Raw genomic sequence first — 22,386 nt, 5'->3', positions numbered from 1 at the left:
AATGTTAATGTGAATATTTAGAAGATTAGTTGTAGAAAATAGGATGCATATGATTAAAAGTGTATAATTTTCGTGAAGTCACCAGGTGATCATATTTAATTATCTTGAAAAGTCAAAAAAATTGCTTTGCCTTAAATAGTTTGTTGGACATGACTTTTAGCCTGTTAGAAGACAAAATGTTGTGTTTTGAACCGGCTATTAGGAGACAAAATGTCTCATTCTAAACCGCAAAGCTGGCATCATAATTCATAAATTCCACCCTTTTCTTCGTGATCCTCGAGGCTTATAAAATTTCAGCCCTTTTGCCCTTCCTTATAATCCCAAAGATTTACCCTATTAGATTTCTACAATAACAAATTCTATTTAAAATCTATAACTTGTATTTGTTGCATAAAAAAAGACTTACGTATAGGGGTGAACAACAAGTAGAGCTACTCGATCTCGACTCGTGAACGAGTTCGAGCCGAGCCATTTGCTTAACGAGTCGAGCTTGAATTCATGAGTCGCCTCGTTCAAATAATCGAGTTGAGTTCGAGCTTAACACGTAACTGCAGAGTTGAACTCGAGCCTTAATCGAGTTTGTCGAGCCTTAGTCAAGTTGATATATTCAAACAAGTTTGTGAGTTTGTTGAGCCTTAATCGAGTCGAGCTCAAACTCAACACGTAATGATGAATATCAATTATATTCAAATGAGTTTGTCGAGCCTTAATCGAATCGAGCTCAAACTCAACACGTAACTGCCGAGTCAAGCTCAAATTGCTTTCGTCGAGCTATTCTCAAGGTTGAGCCGAGTAGAGTTCGAGCCAAGCTCAAGCTAACTGAACTCGGGTTCGACTCAGCTCGTGTTCACCCCTACCTATGTATAATTGCTTTCTGCACCTCACTGCAATTGGTTGGACTAGCGATTCAGTGAAAATCTTCTTCATTATTGTGAAATAATCCTCTAAACTGCAAGCAGTAGATGCATGACATTCTAATTAGTGAATGTATCACTCTCCACCCAAATCTTCCAACATGCCCCTACCTTAGAGTTATATTGTATTCACACACACATACACACACAAAGAAAACGATGTTGAGTTCAATTAGTAATTGCTTGCTACTCTAAAGTTTGGGTGCTCCAAATAAAAGTTTACAGCATTGATTCTCTATCCTTGAATTTGCAGTCGATCCAACAACACAAGGGTGGAACTAATCCATCTTCACCTCACTGTCACTCCTTATCACAGTGGTCCGAGCCCACTCCCCCTCAGTGCCAATATTAAAAGCCATATTTCTCATTCCTTCTACAGAGTTTTTAAACACAATTGCAAGGTTTCTAGTTGGCCAGAAGCATTCATAGACCCATTTGCGCAGCTTTCCCAGCCAGCTCGCATATATTCTAACCGAGAATTTTCACGGTTCATGATGAACCAAATTGGCCCTTTCCCTATCCTCCTTCCCTACAGGCAAGTTTGGGAGAACAACATTCTTCCACCGTTTCCCACAAGGAGCTCTTCCAAGGTCGATGGCTTGCTCCATCGGTGTATTGGGTCTCAGCATGTGCCCCTTCCACATCTCTTTGGGCAGCAATGTTTTTAAGATGAATTTTTGTCTGTGCCTCCCGTCCTTCATGTCTCGCAGCCCTCTCTTTAAAACAACTTACCTCTTTTTTTGGTACATAACAACTTACCTCTATACGACCAGGAAGCACCGTGGAGAGAGAGTCTCTGCTAGGGTTTGGCTGGACACAGGGATTAGGCAGGCTGAATGTTCCCCTTCCCTCGCCTTGGGTGAGGGGGGGGGGCACCGTGGAGACCGTGGGCCATGGAGACCCATAAGGAATCTGACGATGAGTTCCTGCCTTTGCAAGGTCCAGTTTCTTCTCCTTCTGGAAAAGGGGAAATCCCAGGTTGTGGCTCCCCATCACCATCTTCCCCTGGTATTCCAACAGACCAGGGCCATGGTATTTGTTCATGGGCTTCATTGCTTTCTGGAGGGACTTCTGCTGGCAGCCAACCAGAGCATCCTCTAGAGGTGGAGTTTTAGGATGGTAGATTCAAAATTTTCATTCCTAAAGAAGCCTATGATGAGATGAATCGCCCATTCCAATGGGCAGCGTTGGCTCGGTTACAAGGCTCTTCCCCAAATGGGCGCACCAACTTCTCCTTTGTCTTTCAGGAACTCACCAGACAATGGGCAGGGAAAGCCAACCCGAAGCTCACCATCTTCGCTGGTGGCACTTTCCTCATTCTGGTTGAGGATGACCAGCAACTACACTGCATCACTCAGAAGCAAGCTTGGAGGGTTGGGGGCAGGACTCTTGTTACTTGCCATTGGCAGCCAAGGCAATCTCTCAACATGCCGCCTGTGACCTCTGCCCCACTATGGATTCGCCTCCCAAATTTACCTCTGAACATGTGGACTGCGTAGATCTTTAACAGTATAGCCAAGGGTCTTCAGGGTGAACTTTTGGAAATAGATACTCAAACTAGGGATATTAATAGAGGGGGTTTTGCCCGCATCAGAGTTGAACTTCCACTGAGTGCCCCACTACCCCCTGAATTTCAGTTTGTGCTAAAGGATAGTCACACCCTCGCCCAACCCTTAGTCTATGAGGGGAAATTACGGTTTTGCAGGCTTTGTGGAGTCGACTCTCACCCACCCGACAAATGCCCCAAGTGTGACTCCCATGGACAGGGGAACTTCCAGCATGAAGCGGTAAAAGGCAAAAACTCGTTGAAGGCATCCACTTCAAGCATAGGGCCTATAGCACAAGGGCAAAAGAGTGTACCAAGAATCAATTCTCTTCTCTAATGGACTTGGAGGAATCTCATGAAGAATCAACGAGGAGCCCTTCAACCATCAACGACATCAAGCCTCTTGAGGATAAAACTAATGAAGTTCGTGTGAATACCACAAGGAGAGCTAAAAGCAAAGCTATCATCAGGGACGCGACAGAGAACTAGACTAACATGGTTAACCCCTTCTATCAGAGTGGAAGTTTGCCTACTGAAATACCCTCGAATTTTCATTGAAATCGCCCTATAACCTCAAATCTCATTCCCTAACTAAGGTCCCTGTGGTGTCCAACCGGAGGTTCATACCGCTTATCCACAAGCGAGTAACTTTAATGTTTTGTTCTCAACAGGGAAATCACTCACAGTTGTGGAAGGGGCAGCAGATGGTCTGACCATAGGAAATTTGCACAGGATACCTCAAATCGCAGTTTTGCCAATCCGGAACCAGCGGGGCCAGCAGGAAAGCGTAAGCGCATAAGCCTTGGCAAGGTTGAGGCCCTTGCAGACACCTCCCCACCATCCCAGACCAGTGACTTTCATACTGGTGTTGGTGAAGGTATTGTTTCTATCCAGGTAACTACTTCTCCCCCCCTTCAATGAAGTGTTTAGCATAGCATATTCACGGCTTAGCTAGATATTATGCTAGGCATGACTTGCTTCTCACTGTGCAGCATGTGAACATTGATAGCTTTTTTATTTTTGATACTCTTATAAATGTTTATCGACTCCACATTAACTCTGGTTTGCTTGGCTCTTATGCTACTATGTATAATGCTGATATGTGCGATGGTGTGGTACGTATCCTCTATGGGTGGAAACCTCAAAGTTACTCTGTGGCGGTACTTAATATGCATAGGTATTGGATTCTTCTGGATGTCACTAATAAACAGTCTCATGTTAATTTTCTTTTGTCGGAGGTATTTATCTTCCTCTGCATTATGCTGAAAGAGCTTGGGCGCTCATAATTCTTCATAACATTTATCTGATTTCCAATGCCTGATGTTACTAGTAGGGGATTTCAATGCTATGCTTGACAGATCAGATAAAACCGGTCGCCAACCTAATCTTAACTCTTGTTCTTTCTTTAATAGGTTTGCTTCAAACTGCCACTTCTTTCCTTTGTCTGACCCTAATCGCAGATTCACTTTGAGCAACAACAGGCACGGTGCGAGTGAAATTTTGTGCAGGCTAGACTAGGCATTTATTAATAATGTCTGGAAGGCTCAATGGGGCAGTTTTACTGATCTGCAAATTCTTCCCAGAACGATTTCTGACCACTCTGCTCTCAAAGTGTCTACTCGGTTCATTTCTATCCCTCCTACATGTTTTGTTCAGTTCAGATACTTCCATTTTTGGGCTAGTAGACCACAGTGCAAGTATCTGGTTCAAGAGGCTTGGAGTTCACGAGTTTTTGGTTGCCCCCTTGTGAGGATGATTAAGAAACTGGAATTCACTCGCTCTAATCTCTCTAGTTGGGCTAGGAATTGTGTGGGTGACATTTCTCTCTGTATCAAAGCTCTGAGGGTTGAACTTGACAAAGTCCAATCCATTGAATTGGCTTCGACTGACAATGACAAAAATCACGAGATTCTGATCAGAAAAGAATTGCAGGCCTCCCTTGAAGATGAAGACAGCTTATGGAGGCAAAGAGCTCGTGTCAAGTGGATGGCTAAGGGAGATCGTAATACGACTTACTACCAAGCAATAGTCAAAGGATGTAAAACAAAAAATTCTTTATGTGCCTTGGAGCATGAGGGGACTAGAATCAACAATGTGAATCACATTAGATCTATCTGCAAGGATTTCTTCGATGACCTTCTTGGTTCTGAAGAGGGCTCTGGCTGTTGTCTGACTAAGAAGGATGATGGGCCTCGTCTGCAAGATGAGGATAATGCCACCTTGCTTCTCCCGACCACTCTCGACGAGGTGAAGCGTGTGGTTTTTCTCCATGGATGGGAACAGTGCACCGGGCCCGGATGGTTTCCCAACCTCCTTTTATCAGCACCATTGGAGCATTGTTGGCCATGATTTATTGCAGGTCATCAATAGCTTTTTATCCACCGGGAGATTGGTTAAGAAAGTTAATCGTAACTATATTGCCCTCATCCCCAAAAAGGAGGGTCTCTACAGAGTTGATGACCTCCGACCTATTGCTTTGTGCAACGTGTTGTATAAGATTATATCTAAATTCCTCTCATGTCGTATGAAAAGATGTTTGCAGAAAGTCATCAGCAAGGACCAAGGTGCATTCTTCCCTGAGCGATCAATCACAGAGAATATCATCTTCGCTCATGAATGTATCCACTCGCTTGAGGGTCTGCGTTAGAGTAATATATGTTTTAAAATTGACTTCTCCAAAGCTTATGACAGGGTTAGCTGGGTCTTTCTCAAGAATGTTCTTCTCGACTTGGGTTTTAGCATGGCTTGGGTTGATAGAGTTATGATGTGTGTTTTTTCTCCTTCTTTTGTTGTTCTTATTGATGGGGTCCCAGGTGACTTTCACCCTATGCGCAGAGGTATGAGGCAGGAAGACCCCATGTCTCTGTATCTTTTCCTTGTTGTTATGGAAGAGCTCTATACAAATTTAGAGTTCAGACGCTAGAATTGGTCCCTTACCCCTCGCTACATCCCTCGGGTAGGGGTCCGTCCCTCGCTTCTCACATTTGCTGATGATCTTATCATATTTTCTAGAGGAAACCATCACTCTTACAACGAGGTTATGCAAGCTCTTGACGCCCTAAAGCTTTCTTCTGGGTTATGTGTTAACCCACATAAATCTCATGCTATATCCTTGGGGGAATAAAGAGCTTCCCTCTCCTTCACCAACAACTATGATTGGTGGCAAGGTTCTTTGCCTCTTCCTTATTTGGGCACTCCCCTCTTTGCGGGTAATATGCAGGATAGCTTATGTGCCTCTCTAGTCTTGAAGGTGGAAAAAAAGTTTTCGCTTTGGTCTTCTAAGCTCCTCTCTTATGCAGGGCGTCTTTGTTTGATTAGGTATGTCCTCTTTAGCCTCGTGGGCTACTGGTGCTCTGCCTTCATGCTCCCTAAGACTATTCAACATAAACTTGAAGTTACTATGGCTAACTTTCTTTGAGACAGCCTAGAAGCTAGGAAAGGAGTGCACTCAGTTGCTTGGAAGACTATCTGTCGCCCGGTGTTGGAGGGGGTGTTGGGTTAAAGCGTCTTGATGATTGGAACAAAGCTTGTATTGGTCACATCACGTTACGCATCTGTCAGGATGATGCTCCTTGGGCGAATTTTATCAAGAAGAAATATCTTTCTTTCCATAGCCTCTGGACCTTAAAGTGCTCCAAGAAGGAGTCTTGGTTTTTCAAAGGTGTTAGAAAGAGCATGACTCAAATTCAAGAACATGTTAGGTGGTCTATTGGTAATGGCTCCATTCAGTTCTGGACAGACAACTGGGGTGGCTCTCCCCTCATTTCTCAATTGAATCCTTTGGAAAGATCTGCTTTTGAATTCTCGTTGAAATTTTTCATTAAGCAGGTCCTTGACCATGATCTGCCTATTCTTGACAACTTCAAGGATTTTCTCTTCCGCCTGGGTATGAAGCGACCTAATTTAGAACTGCAGCAAGACCTCCTTCTTTGGCAAAATTCTCCCGCATCCAACATCAAAACATTTGACATGTGGGAGGTGGTGAGAAAGAAATATGACGAAGAACCTTGGAGGAGGTTGATTTGGTTCCTCCAAGCTCATCCTAGAGCGCAGTGATATGTTTGGCTGGCTTGCAGTGATCGTCTCTCTACCTTCGATAGATATAAGAAAAGTGGCATTTATTTAGCCAATAGATGTGTTCTTTGCCTCAAAGATGAAGAGTCTGCTCACCACGTTCTTCTTTCCTGTCCACATTCTTCTAAAATTTGGGAGTTTGTTGCTTCTAAATTCAATGGAAGTATCTTCCCCCAACGCACCATTGTTATGGAATTAAAACATTGGTTCTCTTGTAGTTTCAAAAGAGGGTGGATTATGAAATGCTAGAAAATATGTTTTCACATTATACTTTGGAGAATATGGTGTAGACGCAATTCCACAATCCATAATGAAGAAACCATGTCTCCTCAATAAGAATCTCATGCTATCTGGCAGGTTTGTGTCGATGGCTTCTATGCTACCTTAAGGAACTCCGCTGATGACAGAAAAGACCTTCAGGTTTGGCTGGCTACGAGGATTGTTCCTGACAAGGGCCCCCCCTTTATTGACAGGTCAAGCTTGTCTACAAGTTGCCTCTGTAACTTCTAGTGGTAGAAAGCTGGTCGTCTTTATGTTTACAGACTCAATAGGACTACGTCTTGACTAGGGAGTACAGTGGTGGGAGGACATCAATGACCTTCCTGAAGACACCATTATCTGGCAATGCTTGATGGTTGGTGGTCTAGACAGGTTTCAGAAGATACTGCTGATTTCTAACAACAGGCCTTGGCTTAGAAGACTTCAGGCCAGGTTCGAAGGGCGTCAACCTTTTCAGAGATGGCAAAGCATCTATGACAACTTCTTTCACAAAGTGCAAATTCTACAACAACAACCTGCTCATGATATTTTGTCTCTTGTAACCCAAGCTATGTAAATCTGGTTCTTTCAGCTTTTGGTTTCATCTTGGTTTGTTTCTTTCCTTGGCTCGTTCTAGCTCCTAAGTCAGAGTGATGGCCAATTTTTGTTGTATATATTTTTTGCTGTTGGAATAAAAGATTAGGGGGCCTTTCCCCCGCAGGGTTGTTGCGAAACAACTTACCTCTTTACATTTGAGAGCTCCCCTGCTTTAGGCTCTGGCTCTCTTCCTTCTGGAAGGATTCCAAACACTCTGTAAGCAGCCTTTGGGTTGTTTCCGATGGCCTCCCATGGATTCACCCTCCATTACTGCTGCCCATTATGTGCCTGACTGAAATTTAGAGTTGTAAGGTGATTGATATGTTCCCTTTAACCGACGTATGTCACATTCCACTTTCTTGAAATGTTAATGGAGATCTAAAGGTTTGGGAGCCACTGCAGGGCGATGTTCTCCAGTATCTGCGAACTGTATTTAAATGCATTGCGTCCCATAGGTAGTGGCTTCGTTTGGTTAATTATAATATAACAGAGGAAGAAAGAAGAACTATTTGATTTCAAAAAGTGAAAGCTCGCCCCTTCTTGCAATCAAACCCAGTTTATTTTTCATTTCACTTTAAAGAGTACATCTTTCTAGCAGGCAAACGGAACATCAAGCCAATCAAGAAATTCAGAGCATATTCACATTGGCAAGTTTCTCCTCATCGGTTTGCTTACAGCCAGGCGGTCCTCTTTAGCCATGTGAAATATCACCTGATAACTTATGTTTTAGTATCATACCATCATTAGTTGGGCGTGAACAAGCCTGCCAAGAGCATATGGTGGTCCTTATGTTTCATAGTGTGGTCATTATGTTTCATAGAAAACAACGTAATTTTAAGCTTACCCATAATCCATATAATTTGTATATCTATCTGATTCATGGAATATATAACTAAGTAAATATAAGAACTATTTAAACTGATTGATTGTCGACTGCTTTGAAATTTGATTATTAGCTTATAATGTCACGTAAAAAATTACTTTTTCAAAAGGGTAAAGAATAATAAGTATTAATTTTGAGAAAATAATTTTACACATCGTACTCTGTAAACTATCTATTTAGTTGATCGGTTAATTCTCAATAGTCTGCATAATCTTTATACTTATTTAGCCTATGTATATTTTCTGAATCCTAAGTTTATTTATTCTCTGTTGGTTTTGAACAAAGAGACAAGACTCCGAAGTGCATGTAACCTATTCTTGATTCTAAGCTCATTCTTGCAAAATATACACACGTTAAACAGGTTAATTTCGTGTTTGTTTTGGACCATTCATACAAGTGCTTCGTGTCAGCACAATCAATTTTGCTATGACCCTGCCTCAGCAGGAAGAAAATTATAACATCAGATCTGAACTTTGCGATGCCGCCATTGAAGAAGTACAGGGTCAACCTATCTATCAATGGATTAGATTGAAGGAGACTACTAAGCAGACCTCGACATTATCCTTGCAAGCACTGAGATGAGGGTTAACTTTGCTCAAACAGAGTCTTCCTTCCGTTAAGATGTTTGCACAAACACGCGTCGTCTAGTACGGCCCTCACTGAGAATCAGGCCTGAGAACATTACTTTTGGTTTTATATGATCTTTTACTCGAACAAATACCCATAAATCGAAGATAGAACAGCTTAGTAAACCGTGCTCAACAAGTAGAATGTGTTAAGAATTCGGCAAACCTGCTTGAGGGGCTGTGGTTGTTGTGTGCCACCTTCCCGATCCTTGAAATAAGCAAGCCTCCAATGCAAGTACAAGATATTGACATTTTAAACAGGAACTTCAGACTCTGAATTGAGATAATACTCGTAAGTTCAGATCCAAACAGTGTCAGGAAAATAAGAGCTAGAACAGGCATTTTCCAAGCAAAAAATCGTTATAGATGAGATCAAATCTGGCACCTGAAAATGAATATCTGCACCCAAACCAAATCCAAAGGCACCAAATTGTTGCCCACATCTGAAGGCATATTATCAATTTAGAATCTATACATAGCAACAAACTGTTATGATTCACTTCAGATGATTATCCATACAGAAGGCTAGGCTGCAACTCTGCCACATTTTCTTGATTTAGCGTTTGCGGCAGGGGAGCACAGAGCCTGGAAAAAGGTAGTCTACCAACCAACCCTTAAGATCAAAGCTCCAAGAACCCACCATATTGTTGGAGGGGTGGGGGGGCAGGGTGGGGCGGGGAAGCCAAATCTACAGCCTAGGAGCTTACTGACTATAATACATTGATATTTTGCCGTAGAGCTCAGATGCATTGGATATCATTAACAGAACAAGCAGGTGCGACGTTGTAATGCAATTAAACCATCAGAATTCAGTGCAGCTGGTTTAGCTCTTGGGCTGTCGCAGGCCAACATGTTACTGATGTCTCAAGTGAATATCTGCAATATGAAAGAGCACAATGTGTGTCGAGCGAAAAGTCAAAATTAGGAATAACATAATCAAACCAATTACAATCCAGTATAAAAATCATTAAACTTCAAATTGACAACAATCAAACATCAAAATCACTAACCCACAAATTTCAAATTAAAAAGCAATACACAGACTAAGATGCAGGCAAATACCGTCACTGAAGCACAATCATCAGCCCCGAAGCATTGCTCGGCCGAGACTTGTAGCCAATGCCAATCTGACATTACTCAAGGCCTCTGGGGGCAAATCAGCTTCAGAAAAACCCGGATGCAATTTTGCCAATGACAACTCTTGAAGTTTTCTTAGCAACAGGTTGGCTTGAGAGACAGAAAGCAGGGAATGGTCTCGCCAGCGTAGTAAAATCAACTGGTAATCAGAAGAACAGCAAATATCACCGTCAGAAATAGATAGGTCACTGCTCAAAATAAACAGTGGCTATACACTTTTTAATATTCTAATCTTGCACCCAGGACAGAAGACCAGCTCCTGCCTTTACATTTTCACTTTATAACTCGATCCAATGGTCATTTGATGCTCACAAAAGCAGTTCAAATACTCGTACAAAACGGTAATTGTAATGTGGATGGCTAGTTCTAAAAATGAGATTAACAATAAAATGGTTCAAGAAAACATTCAAGTAATGCAAAACTTACCGAATCATGAAGGAGGGGCAACCAAAAACGCTGTGGTGTTGATGGATTTTTCAGGAGCTGCACATAATCAAACCACTTGAATAAGACAATAAACAGGTCTTAAGCTCATCAACATCGAACCTCAAAGGTCGGCTGGGACGGCATCCTCAAATCCAATCTCTAAGGAGAAAGTCTGAAGTGCATTCTCCAGAACGGGCAAATCATGCAATAAATAGATCATGAAATTTTTAGGAGCATTCTGAAGGGAAAATACCAGTATAAGAAGCTCCAATGCTTGTCGTGCAGCATCCAACAATATTTCATCCTGAATTCCAGCATGGAGTTCATTCTGAAGTTTTTGAAGCGATCTTTTGAACTCTCTATACCTGCAGGATATCAAGAGGTTTAATGCATTTCTCGTAACTGAATATGAGAAAACCTTATACCTGTTCAAGTAGGCAGCTTGCAAAAAAGTTGGAATTCAGTTTTAGTTTTGGAAGTAGTACTGTCTGCTAAAACAATATTCGCAGTAGAACATGTATTTATATGTTTATATGCATACATCGGGGGTGTAAACAGGTTATGTTAGTACTGGACACTGACATGTTTGCTGTGACCACTCCAATTGAAACGTAATTTCCTTGAACATTTGGAATGTCCAAACCAGTCCCATTTACAGCCCTACTTTACATGCAGGCTCACACCATTAACTTCAAAACACTCAGATATTCAAAATTACCACCCTTTATAAGACAAAACAAGCTCCAAAAAAAAATTAAGTTGCTCCTTCTGTGCTTGTTACAAAGGTATAATTGGATTGTCCTGCCTAAGCCATTTTATTTGAGGATGTTCCTGTCCTTATATGCAATTAAAATATGAGCTTGCAAATGTACCATTAGTTAAGGTTCAAAGAGAGAATACATGTGCAGAAATTCAAGACCTCCGGCACTCCTGTTTTCATGTTCAAGAAGTTCAACCAACCCTTCCCATTGCTGCAGCCATAAATCAGACAAATCAATACTCAAAGACAACTGCAAATGATAGAAATACTATCACAGAAGATCCAAATTTCCAAGGTAGAACTCCAATATTTTACCCTAAAACTATCATCTGATAATGACTTCCCCACAGATTCAAACAACTGCTGTGCAATTTTCCCCAGACGAACTTCATCATGAGCCTGTTGCAGCCAAAAAACACCTAACCCCTTCCTGCCATGCTTCCAGTGATGGATTCCTGCAATCTGTTCAAATGGTACATATCAGCAGTATTTACACATTTCACAATTGCTGTTTGAGACTTCCAGGGTGTTGCTCCTTGCACAAGCCAAAGCCAGCAGTGTACAAGCTAAGGTCAAAGGGGTACAGCTAAGGAGTTTCACCGCTTCTCCTAAGAGGGTTCAAGATTGAGTCCAAACCCTTTGAACTCAACTCAACAAAGAAACAAGTCAAGTAGAAATTCATAAAATATCTAGAACATTTTTAAACTAATAAAGTACCGTCATGATGCTTGCACCAATATTGCCAAGTTCATATAGGTTGCATATCTCAAGGGTCTGCAAGAAAGAAAACGCACAAAAGTCTCAAAGATACACCACTGAGAACAAAATGCCAAAAAAAAATAAAAAATAAAAAAATCACACTTTTCTAATCATTATATAATTCCATTACCTTCAGAAATAGTTGGTTATGCTGCACAGGTTGTCTGTATAGTAAAATTTCGAGCAGCCCTAAACCTTGCTTGGGACAAGATGCCAAATAAATTGGAGCAATCTGGGCAAACAACACAGAGAAGCAGTTCAGAAGTTCTATAGTGCTAATTATAAGTATAAAGTAGCTGTTGGTTCTTGAAAATTTTATAAACATAATATGACCAAGCAGATGTTTAAAGCATAGAATAATCTAGGGACCAAACAGACGTTTAGTACATAAAGCACTCTAGCATTTGCACACCTAATTCCACACACAATCTGCAAATCTGAAACCATCAGTTCATGAAAATTTAACAAATATGATAGCTTCAAGCAGATGTTTAGCGCATAAAATATCTAGGGACCAAATAGGTCTTTAGTACATAAAGCACTCTAGCACTGCACACTTAATTCTAAACACAATCTGCAAATCTGAAACCAACTTTTTCCAGATTTATAATGAAAAGAGATGACTTGCGCCATTAAGTCGATCTAACTACTTCTCAAGAGAAAGCTATATTTGAGAAAAATGCCATACTTGGCTGTTGATAAGCCATCATTTTTCAATCATTACCCCTTTTCACAACAAAGAAATACTACATCACATGCTGAGTATGGAAAACAACTTTTAAAACAAAAACATGGCAGAGCCAGAAATTTCTGGTTAAGAGGCACCTATGTTACACGGGTACATGGAATTGCCCCACATACCCCGCTCAGGTACATGGGTACACGGCAGCAGGTATGGCTAAGCTATTGGGTACGGGTTGCATCAGGTCTGGTCAGACCCAATCCAAGTCATAAAAACCTTTCGTTTTTATTCACGAAACGAAAGTCAACCTCTGCAGCAGAGCTCAACTTACCTGTGTTTTCTTCAACCCTTGTCTACCGCAGCGATGACTGGCAGCGACGGCGACGGCCGCAGCAGCCATGTAAGTTTTTTTTTTTTTTTGCTATTACAACTTAGGGTTTCATTTTCTTGATTTGGGGGTTTTTGTTTTTTTGATTTTTTTTGTTGAAGATTGAACGGTAAAACAGTCGATCTTTCCATTTTTTCATATTTGTTTGATTTTATGTGTTTAATGTTTATCTATTGCTGGCAATTTTGGCTGCCTATCTGTCGCCTCGCCTGCCATTTATTTGTTGTTGTGCTGCCATCTGTCGGGTGTTCTTCAACCTTCATCAAACAAACTGCTGCTGCCGAGTGCTGACCAGCCAAGCTTAAGCGCAAGCCCAAAAATTGGGATGTGAATGTTGAGAACTTTAACTTAGAAGAAGACAATGAACTTGAAGCTTTTAATTGAAGATTCGAAGAACCTTCTATTAATCTATTCCAACAACATCTTCTAATGTGGAAGAAGAGGAGGACGAGTTGGGCATTAACTAGAATGATGATAATAATAGTATTCTTATGATAAAACAATGTTTTGTTTGTTTTTTGCTTGAGACTTTCTTATGACATTATAAATGTGAACTATTAATGTTTTTTTTTTTCATTTTATCATTTTTGAGAATATAAAATTTGTCGTACCCACGTACCACAATTTCCAAAATTGCCATGTCCGAACCAGTACCGCAGTACCCGAACCCATACGTATCCGCACCCGTGTGACATAGAGGGGTGCTCATATGTGAAAACAGTGAAAAAAATGAAGTATCAATATGTAAATAAGAAATTTTATGGGCTGGTGTGGGCAATAGACCACAACAGCTACAACGTGGCTCCGCCACAACATCCTTCCCATGCTTCTGTTGCAAGTCATCCACCATAAATAACTTTCAGACATATTTGAGCACTGACAAAGGAAAACAACTTCCAGCACCATAAAGAACCATCTTTTTCTCCTGCATTTCACTGGGAACCCGTCCCTAAAGATTTATTATCACTACATTAAACAGATGTGACACTTGCTTAACATTCATATAACCAGGTTTGGCATGCAATATACACCAAGCCGTGTGCTCTTGGCTACTAAAAAAATCTCAGGATGGGGCAACAAAACTATCAAGACAGAATATGTGAGTTTAGAACTTAAGAGAAAGCAGAAATATGCAACAAGATTATCACTTATATGTTAGCAAGAACACAGGGAACAGTTACAAAGAAAAGTCAAACTGTCTGGGAGAACTTACTTGCCAAGTCAAAGCATGAGAAGCCAGGACTTGAGCATAAACAAGTCGATGCAGCTCCTCTATGCTAATTCCACCTAAATTATATCGTTCCTCATGCAAAAGAAGTTCAATTTGATGATTCTTTGCTGTCAACAATTCCATGGCATGAGCAACCATCCTAAAAGAACACAGGAAGGAAGAAAAGTAAATGCAAGCAGAAAGATCTAGGATTGAAACAGCTTTACCAACAAAAAATTGCTCAAGAATTGATAATTTAAAAGGCTTACCAGGGGCCAAAGGATCTTAAGCATTCTGCTAGAACAACCTGAATGCAACAAAAAATGAAAAAAAAACCTGAGCAAGCACAGTTATAATGTCAATTCAAGAACTATTAACCAAAAGCAGTCCAAAAGAAAAACCTCCGTATTGTCACCAAGAATTCCAAGAATAAGCCTCATCAAGTTGTTATCATGGGATGTGGGTTTCAACTGAATGCACTTCTGGGTTAAACTGTACATCGCCTCTAAGCCCTAACAAGTAGAAAAACAGGAGATATCACTTTAAGTCTATAAGAGGAAAAATTTAGAAACAAGCAATCACACATTTGTGGTTTTACACATACAAGCATGCATGTACACACTACACGGACATACACTTCACAGAGAAGCATGTAAAGGTCAATATTTTTGCAACTGGATAATTCTGTAATGCCCCTATGATTAGAATAAACATTGATATATGGCATCTTATAAGCATATGAGAATGCCATATTCAGTAAATGAATTGTATATCTAAACTATGTTGCTGACGCAGCAATTAGAGGGTTAGCTGACTCTAATCCCTGGAAGAGCAAATCAAAGAATACTAGAAAGCAAATTGAATGCAGAAAGATAAGGAATGTAAAGAAGGCAGAAGCAACAAAATTACAGCTAAACTCAAATTAATCAAGTGTTCAACAATCCCAACGAACAAAACATTCCCTTCACAGCACTGTCTAGTAGAGTGGATTTTGGATCCAATATTGAGATAAAAGATCAAAATTCAACTTAATAAATGAATAAAATCAAATGGACCTAACCTAGACCTAATAAATGGATCCAAGGTACCTATAGATCCCAACTGCTTAATTTTACTTTGATTTAATTTTTTCCACCTTACTTTTTATTCTATTCTTTAGATGTGAAAATTCCATTGATGTTCATATTTGACTAAAGGGCTGCTTGGTTGTCCATATGTTTAAAGTTTTTCATAGGTTTCTTAAACACAATGCTGCAAGAGCTGTTGATATATATTTTCTATGTTATTTATTTGTTTATATTGGTGTATATTCTTTATGTTAATACATATTTTCTAAGTATTTCTTATTGTTTATATATATATACGGCCGTACCCCGCACCCAAGTTTTTTGAAAATAGTCAGTACTCGTACCTGCACCAGTACCCGTACCTATGTGACATAGACACACACACACACACACATATATATATAATGGTTTTATTTGTCTACATTGTTAATAATTTTTCATATTAAGGTTACTTTAATTTAGTTAGACATTTAAATATTTAATTAAATAACATAAATTTTTAAAATGAAATAGGTTTTAGGAAAAGGAAACTGCATCCCTTTTAAAGGACAACAGAGGGATTCGTCCTTTTAAAGATGACACCTTGCCTTCCTTTGAAAAGGAGGACCTATTCACCCATTAAAAAGATGAGAGAGAGAGAGACTGCCGTCAGGCCCAAAAAAGAGGAGGAATGAAAAATGAGAGGAGACAAAAGAAAAAAGGAAAAGAAAGGGGGGAAGGGAAAAAAAGTGGGGGGAAAAAGAGGAAAGAGAGAGAGAGGGAAAAAAAGATGTGTATCAGAAAAAAGACATGCATGCTTTTTCTCAAACACTTCATATTTTAAAAATTGTTGTATACCGGATGTGTTGATGCTGTCGATGACTGTGACAGACATGGCTGGACACCAACATTTTCATGTTTTTTGAAGTGATCATATAACATAGACTATAACAGTAACAATAAATGGAGGGCAACAGCAATGGCGTTGGTGATCAAGCATACAGGACATTATTTCCTTCATTGATATACAAACATTTGCATTAAAAATAAGAACAGCGTGCAGTTTAGCAACAAACTGTACCCATGCTTCAGTTGAAAACTTGAATCTACACATTTTTCTTCAGAACTTTTGGTTGGCATTTAACAACATCTGCCTGGAGGTACTTGCAACATTATGCAAATTTGTTCTACATATGAACTACCTTCCATACACAATGGAGCGACTGTGTGGTCCTTCATGCTGCTCCATGAAACCAGCAAAGCCCAAAGGATAAATAAGATCAGCAGCCACAGCTGCTCAAACAAGTACCAAGTTTTTCAGTTCTAAATTGATTTATGACATCAAATGGCAAGTGTCAACCACACTGATAGGTAAAACTTTTCAACAATCTAAACATCATGTGGAGTAAAATTAAACAATCACAATTTTCAGATAGCTGCTGATGTTGCAGATTCGGCAATGGAAATTGTAAAACTAAAAATCTAAAATCCCTTCAATTGAAAAAACCAAAATGTCTAAAGTCTGCCTACCACATGCAGACATGAATCATGACATTTTCATGGAAAATCTCAAGATTTAGTGTCTTAATCACCTCTGAAAGCTTCAATTTTGAAAAGCAATTATTTAAGCAGGGTTCAAGAGCCTGTCTTAGATGATGAAAAAGACCTCAATTGCCTATTCTCTGGTGTAGGATGAACACCTTAGGCAACTCAGTTTGCCTCTTTATGTTGAATTAACACTTCTATCATAATACATGCCAGTAGTCCCAAATGCCTCCTAAAATGAAAGGGACTAAAAAGAATGATAAAACCTCAAAAGTGTAGTAGTGTGATGTAACTGAACATGTAAACTAGCAAATAAATGCACAAATTATTAGCAGGCAGAAAGGACACGGCGTGCTTTCTTACCATTGTAAGTGGCCTGATGTAAAGAATGTGCGCTATAAACAACTCCATCCAGTGGCATGCTGCGGCAGCAAGACTTTCAACATTACCCAGCAAAATTTGTAATAATCTTTTTAACCCATCTGTTGTTTGACGATGTTCACACCTAAGCCAAAAGCCACTGCAATCCAGCTTAGCTACTTGTCCCCGCCACTTTTCCCATGCCTTAAAGACAGCGATATGGTAAATGTTATCACCAAAATAGGCACTTAACAGCACCCACACTCAACACTCGGATGTACCTTAATAAAATCGGGTTTAGTACTAAGGCATTGTCCAAAGCCTCCAGACAGTGCATCAGGGCGCAAGCGTGGCATTGTTGAAACAAGAACCGCAACTGCCTCAACGAGTCCGTTTTCAGTCTATTTCATAAGCAGAAACCACTATGCAATCAGTTAAAATGTTAAATTGTAATGAAAAGAACTGACACGCATCACATGATCACGTAGTGACGTAGATATGAACTGGACCAATAAAATTTTACCAAAGGGTCAATAGGTATTAACTTGAAGATTTAAACTTCCTATTAAGTCAATATTCATAGTAGAAATAACATCATCAACAAAAATGGCATGTTCCAGCTCACATCAGTTACGTGTCGATATAATTTGCAAATAAAGGACATAGGCACAGAATTCACCAAAAGTGACCACATTAGGTTCCTATAAACTGAACGTCTACAACACATAAGAGTTGTACCACCAACTATGAGTATATGACTGCATGAAGTGTCCCTACTCCGAGTCTGTCTGAGGCAGGTAAGGGCTCTGGTGCACCACTGTGACTTGCAAAAGACAAGCTTATTCAACAGCCAAGAAAATAGAAGACACAGAAACAAATTTTCAGATTCTGTTTACAATATAGAATAAATAGGACAATACCATCCTTACTAGCTAGCTAAGTCACATGGGTACGGGAAAGGTTCAGGTACGGATATAGGGGTGACACGGCAACTTCAGAAAAAATGTGAGTACTGACTATGGAGGTATGGCATTATATATATATATACACACACACACACACACACACACATGTAAGCAAAATAATGCAAAAAAATCAAAATGACAGCAACATTTAGATAAACAAGTGATTTTAAATGAAAACATTGCATGTTAATGAACAATAACTCTAAAAACGGAATGAAAACTGAGTTAAAAAAAAATTAAATCACACAACATTAAGAAGTTTGGATCGGTTTCGATCTAAAAAGTACCCAAGTATGTCCAAGTACCCACTTTGAGTATGGGTATGGCTACATGAGTATCTGGACCTTATTGAAGTACCCATGTGATTAGAACCACAAGAACTTATTTTTTCAACTCAAAAAACCTAAATCATAGATCCTTTGTGTTAAAAGATAGTAATTGTGTATCAGCATTCCATAGTGTATACCATATACATATTCAGCCAGCCTCAATACACATAAAAGACATACCACTATTAGGGACAACAGGAAATTCTCGGGATCACTCACTTACAAGCAGAATGTCCACATAATTACAGGTTACTTATGACTGCAGGTACATCAGCAAAAATAAAATACTCAATTGTAAACTAAAAAAATAAACCTAGTTCAGGATATTCCAGTTAATAAATTAAGTAGTTGCACTAACTAACAAGCACATATATGAAAGAGATAAGCCAGCAATCAGCTCACTCATACACATAATTCTTTGTGAGGGTTTACTGTAAGAAATTATTTCAGTCACAGACTCACAAGTGAAGCATACACGAAAAATTCCATAGTAACATCATGCTAAATTTAAGCACACAAATTGATACAAACCTCACGATTATCAAGCTGATCCAACTGATAGGATCCATGCAACCTCAACAGCTTCACCTGGAAAGGACGAGCATTGTCCTTTATCAGAAGGCTATGTAAATGAAGAAGTTGATACCAATGGTGATAGCATATCAAGAACGCAGACCATCAACAAAAATAATATAAACATGATCCTGAGATAGGATGAAATTATAAAAACCAATAAGCTACCTACCACCATCTCCAGCCATCCAACTGTTAGTGCAGAAGCAATCCCTTCCCAGTATTCAGGATCATCCTCAACAAACTGCAGAAGAAAATTCTTATACTCTTTAAAACTTTTGACTACGAAAGGTTGACATCCACGCAATGCAGTTAATGGATTGTGAATGGAGGGAAAAGAAAAAAAAAACCATACACCTTCAAAACAAGTCACACCTATGCTTCTTTGCTAAGTCAGTAAAAAAGTTTGTTGTTATGTTGGTCAGTTGATGAAAATATAGAAAATAAATGTGGACTTGCCTGCATACACTTATCAGTTCACATGAAACATGAAGGCTAAACACATCGTAAAAGACAAATACATGTTTCCAATTGGAAAAAACATAAAAAAGAAACCTCCAGTTTCATGATGTATGCAACAGAGTTTCAGAAAATTGACAATCCTCCAATCCCTTCTCAAACTGTACATAATGACTGTGAATTAATACTCTTTAGAAGTTATTAGATTTGGTAGATGCAATCACACATCACTAACATCTTATGAAAGAAGCAACCTGTAAATTGACAAGTTTGTTCTGCAAAGCTACAAGCCTGGAATGGATGGTCATCTCTGTCTTTGATATGAGCCGATCATAGTCCTAGACAATTAAAAGATGCAACATTTAACGTTATTCTCAAGGAATCCTTCCAAACGCCAGCAATCAGCACTAACTTATGTAATCTCTGGGAAGTGGTCAAGCAAAAATGATGAAAAAGAAAGAACCTTACTGCTAACCAATCAACAAATCGTTCAGGAAGCCAGTTGAAGGAATGGTTATCAACATAGAACATCTCCAACAATTGCCATGCGGCCTTGGAATACGTAGGTTCATCAGATGACTGCAAAAACATAAACCTTGTGAGCTATATAAGCATATCATGATCCTACATGAATGACTTGACCCTCTTAGGAACAATATCAAATTTACACAATGTGTTTCTTTTATAAACTATGAAGCAAACACTTGAGTCTCATAAAAGATTTCACATCGTCAACATAGAGAGACCATATTATCGGTGCATATCATAAAGGAAAGAATCAACCAAATCTTAGACAGACAATCAGAGTGTATATGCATATCCCTGACAAGGTCGTATCAGAAATTATACAAAGTAATGTATGACCAGTCCTTTTCCCAAATATAAAGACATAAGGGACAATAGACTGTGTAATGTGCCAAAGGACAAGGAGAAAAGTAGAACAAAACCTTCACAAGCATTCTTGGGTTTTCAATGATCGAAAGAGATGAATGCCTTGCACCCCCAAGCAGCTCACTGATGCACTTGCTGAACTCCATCACATGCTTCCACCTTCAGGCGCCAAAGAGCGATTAAGTACGTAAGCTTCTATGAGGAACGTACATGTTTGAGGAAGTATAATGAAACCAACTCTTGGTTACAAGAGCTTTTGTAAACTAGCACGTTAAAATCTTCACAATGCATTTAAAAAAAAGAGGAAACCCACAAAGAAACAATATAATGTAGTTCTCCCAAGAGGTCCCTTTTACATGGAGGCAGGTCATTTTCTCCATGAAACTGTACGTTAATACCATTATACAACCATGAATTGGTATTATTGTTGTGCAATGAACAGTGACACAGTTTGAATATGTCTGCAAAGTGGACTAACAGAAAACTATTCGAGAAACAAGAGAACACACTACATTGACAAAAATTAAGTGCTATGGACTGCATGGATCAAATAAAAAATATGAGATATTGATGTAGCTTGATTGGGAAAGACAGAATGTACCCTGACTAACTAAAGTTAAACAGCGGAACATGATTTTTCATGACATAAAGTCGCTCACTGATATCCATGCATTTTATCAATTGATAATGAGAAAGGGAGAGCTATAAAATGACTTCTCTACCTTCCACAAATACCCAATCAGAACTACATCGACACCTAGGAAAGCAATCACTAAATTGTCAAGGGACCTACCTGAGCGGTTTGAAGAACACAAATATAGGAATTACTACTGCACAAAATGTCAAAACCATGACTTAGAAGGAACAAATCGCATCCTTTGTGACATTAAACCTATGATTCTTACAACTACCTAGGCCAAGCTTTAATTAAGATATTGAGAATTCTTTGATGGTGAATAATCACCTTAGCCATATTACGGTGTTCAGCATCGATAAAGTATCGGTAATACGTAAATTCTCAAATAATTGTCATCCGCTAACAAATTAGTGGTCAGAAAGATACGTCCGAACGACCTCCCAACAAAAACACGAGCCTGTGCTCAATTAAACCAGGCCATAAAATCACTACTGGCAGCATTATCCAATAATACAAACAACATTAATGATAATCGTCGTGACAATATCACTATCTACCATGACAAAGATGAGAAAGACGGTCCATTCTTCCAGTAATGAGCCATCTAAGAAAGCAATCGGCTCATAATTTCAACGACCCGAGCGCAAAATCCTTCGCAGAATGAGTCAATCACTAGACTTCATCAGATAACCTACATTATGCATGCAGGAGCAGGGAGAAGTACCAGTCCGCGCGATGGGGCGCCATCATCGAAGTCGAAAGGACACTCCTCTGGCTCTGCAGCAACGCAAACGCGTGCACCGAGCCGTAGGCGACCCTCCTCCGCCGAGCCTCGTCGAATTCCCAGTCGCCCGAACAGAACCGGAGCTCCACGACCTTCCCGCTGCTGCCTTCATCCACCGTTCTCTCCGCATCGCTGCCAGACCGAGGGGTTGCGTGGTGCCGAAAGAAGGCAACCCGGAGGACGTTCCCCCGGGACCAGGAGACGGAAATCGAGGAGGGAGGGCTTTTCAGGCCGTGGTGCAGATGGTACACCACTGGATCCTTCACCTCGGGTACGAACGAAATCAACGCCGTGCTTGAATCCGACGCCCTCCCCGGCATCTTTTCAGCCGGCACGAGTGTAGGGGTTTTACAGAAACTAGAACGTCTTCTTAACTAGGGTTTTGCAGGACGCCATGGAAGACATGGAAGAACATGAAAAACCTCCCCACCCCCAAAAAGGAAAAATGTTATGCAAGAAAGGCGCGGCAAAGGGCTTTTCCGCCACTTCAAATATTCAACATTTTCACGGTTTCTGTTGAACGACTTCAACGTTTCA

General features: G+C 39.9%; 2 protein-coding genes across 2 annotated transcripts; one reads left to right on the top strand and one right to left on the bottom strand.

Annotated features, from left to right (window-relative positions):
* The first annotated feature begins 1,807 nt into the window (after positions 1-1,807).
* On the top strand, positions 1,808-5,107 carry LOC116255992 (uncharacterized). Its single transcript, XM_031632101.1, has 7 exons — positions 1,808-2,017; positions 2,162-2,328; positions 2,425-2,760; positions 3,132-3,354; positions 3,453-3,575; positions 4,117-4,707; positions 4,820-5,107. Exons 1-7 carry the CDS (start codon positions 1,808-1,810, stop codon positions 5,105-5,107), a joined length of 1,938 nt encoding a protein of 645 aa, XP_031487961.1.
* A 4,036-nt stretch (positions 5,108-9,143) lies between these two features.
* LOC116256733 (nuclear pore complex protein NUP85) lies at positions 9,144-22,318 on the bottom strand. The gene is made up of 19 exons (XM_031633193.2): positions 21,790-22,318; positions 20,485-20,587; positions 20,006-20,116; positions 19,792-19,875; positions 19,251-19,322; positions 19,037-19,093; positions 17,493-17,612; positions 17,215-17,415; positions 14,662-14,772; positions 14,530-14,567; positions 14,264-14,420; positions 12,111-12,212; positions 11,939-11,995; positions 11,537-11,683; positions 11,362-11,432; positions 10,715-10,826; positions 10,462-10,518; positions 9,961-10,174; positions 9,144-9,774 (listed from the first exon to the last, which is right to left on the bottom strand). The coding sequence occupies exons 1-18, from the start codon at positions 22,167-22,169 to the stop codon at positions 9,980-9,982; spliced, it is 2,175 nt and encodes a 724-aa protein (XP_031489053.1). The 5' UTR covers positions 22,170-22,318; the 3' UTR covers positions 9,144-9,774; positions 9,961-9,979.
* Positions 22,319-22,386: the final 68 nt, after the last annotated feature.

Source organism: Nymphaea colorata, chromosome 6 (assembly GCF_008831285.2).
Source record: "Nymphaea colorata isolate Beijing-Zhang1983 chromosome 6, ASM883128v2, whole genome shotgun sequence".
In the NCBI taxonomy this organism is placed as follows: domain Eukaryota; kingdom Viridiplantae; phylum Streptophyta; class Magnoliopsida; order Nymphaeales; family Nymphaeaceae; genus Nymphaea; species Nymphaea colorata.
Note: the sequence above shows the minus strand (reverse complement) of the source record. Positions and strands in the feature narration are given on the sequence as shown.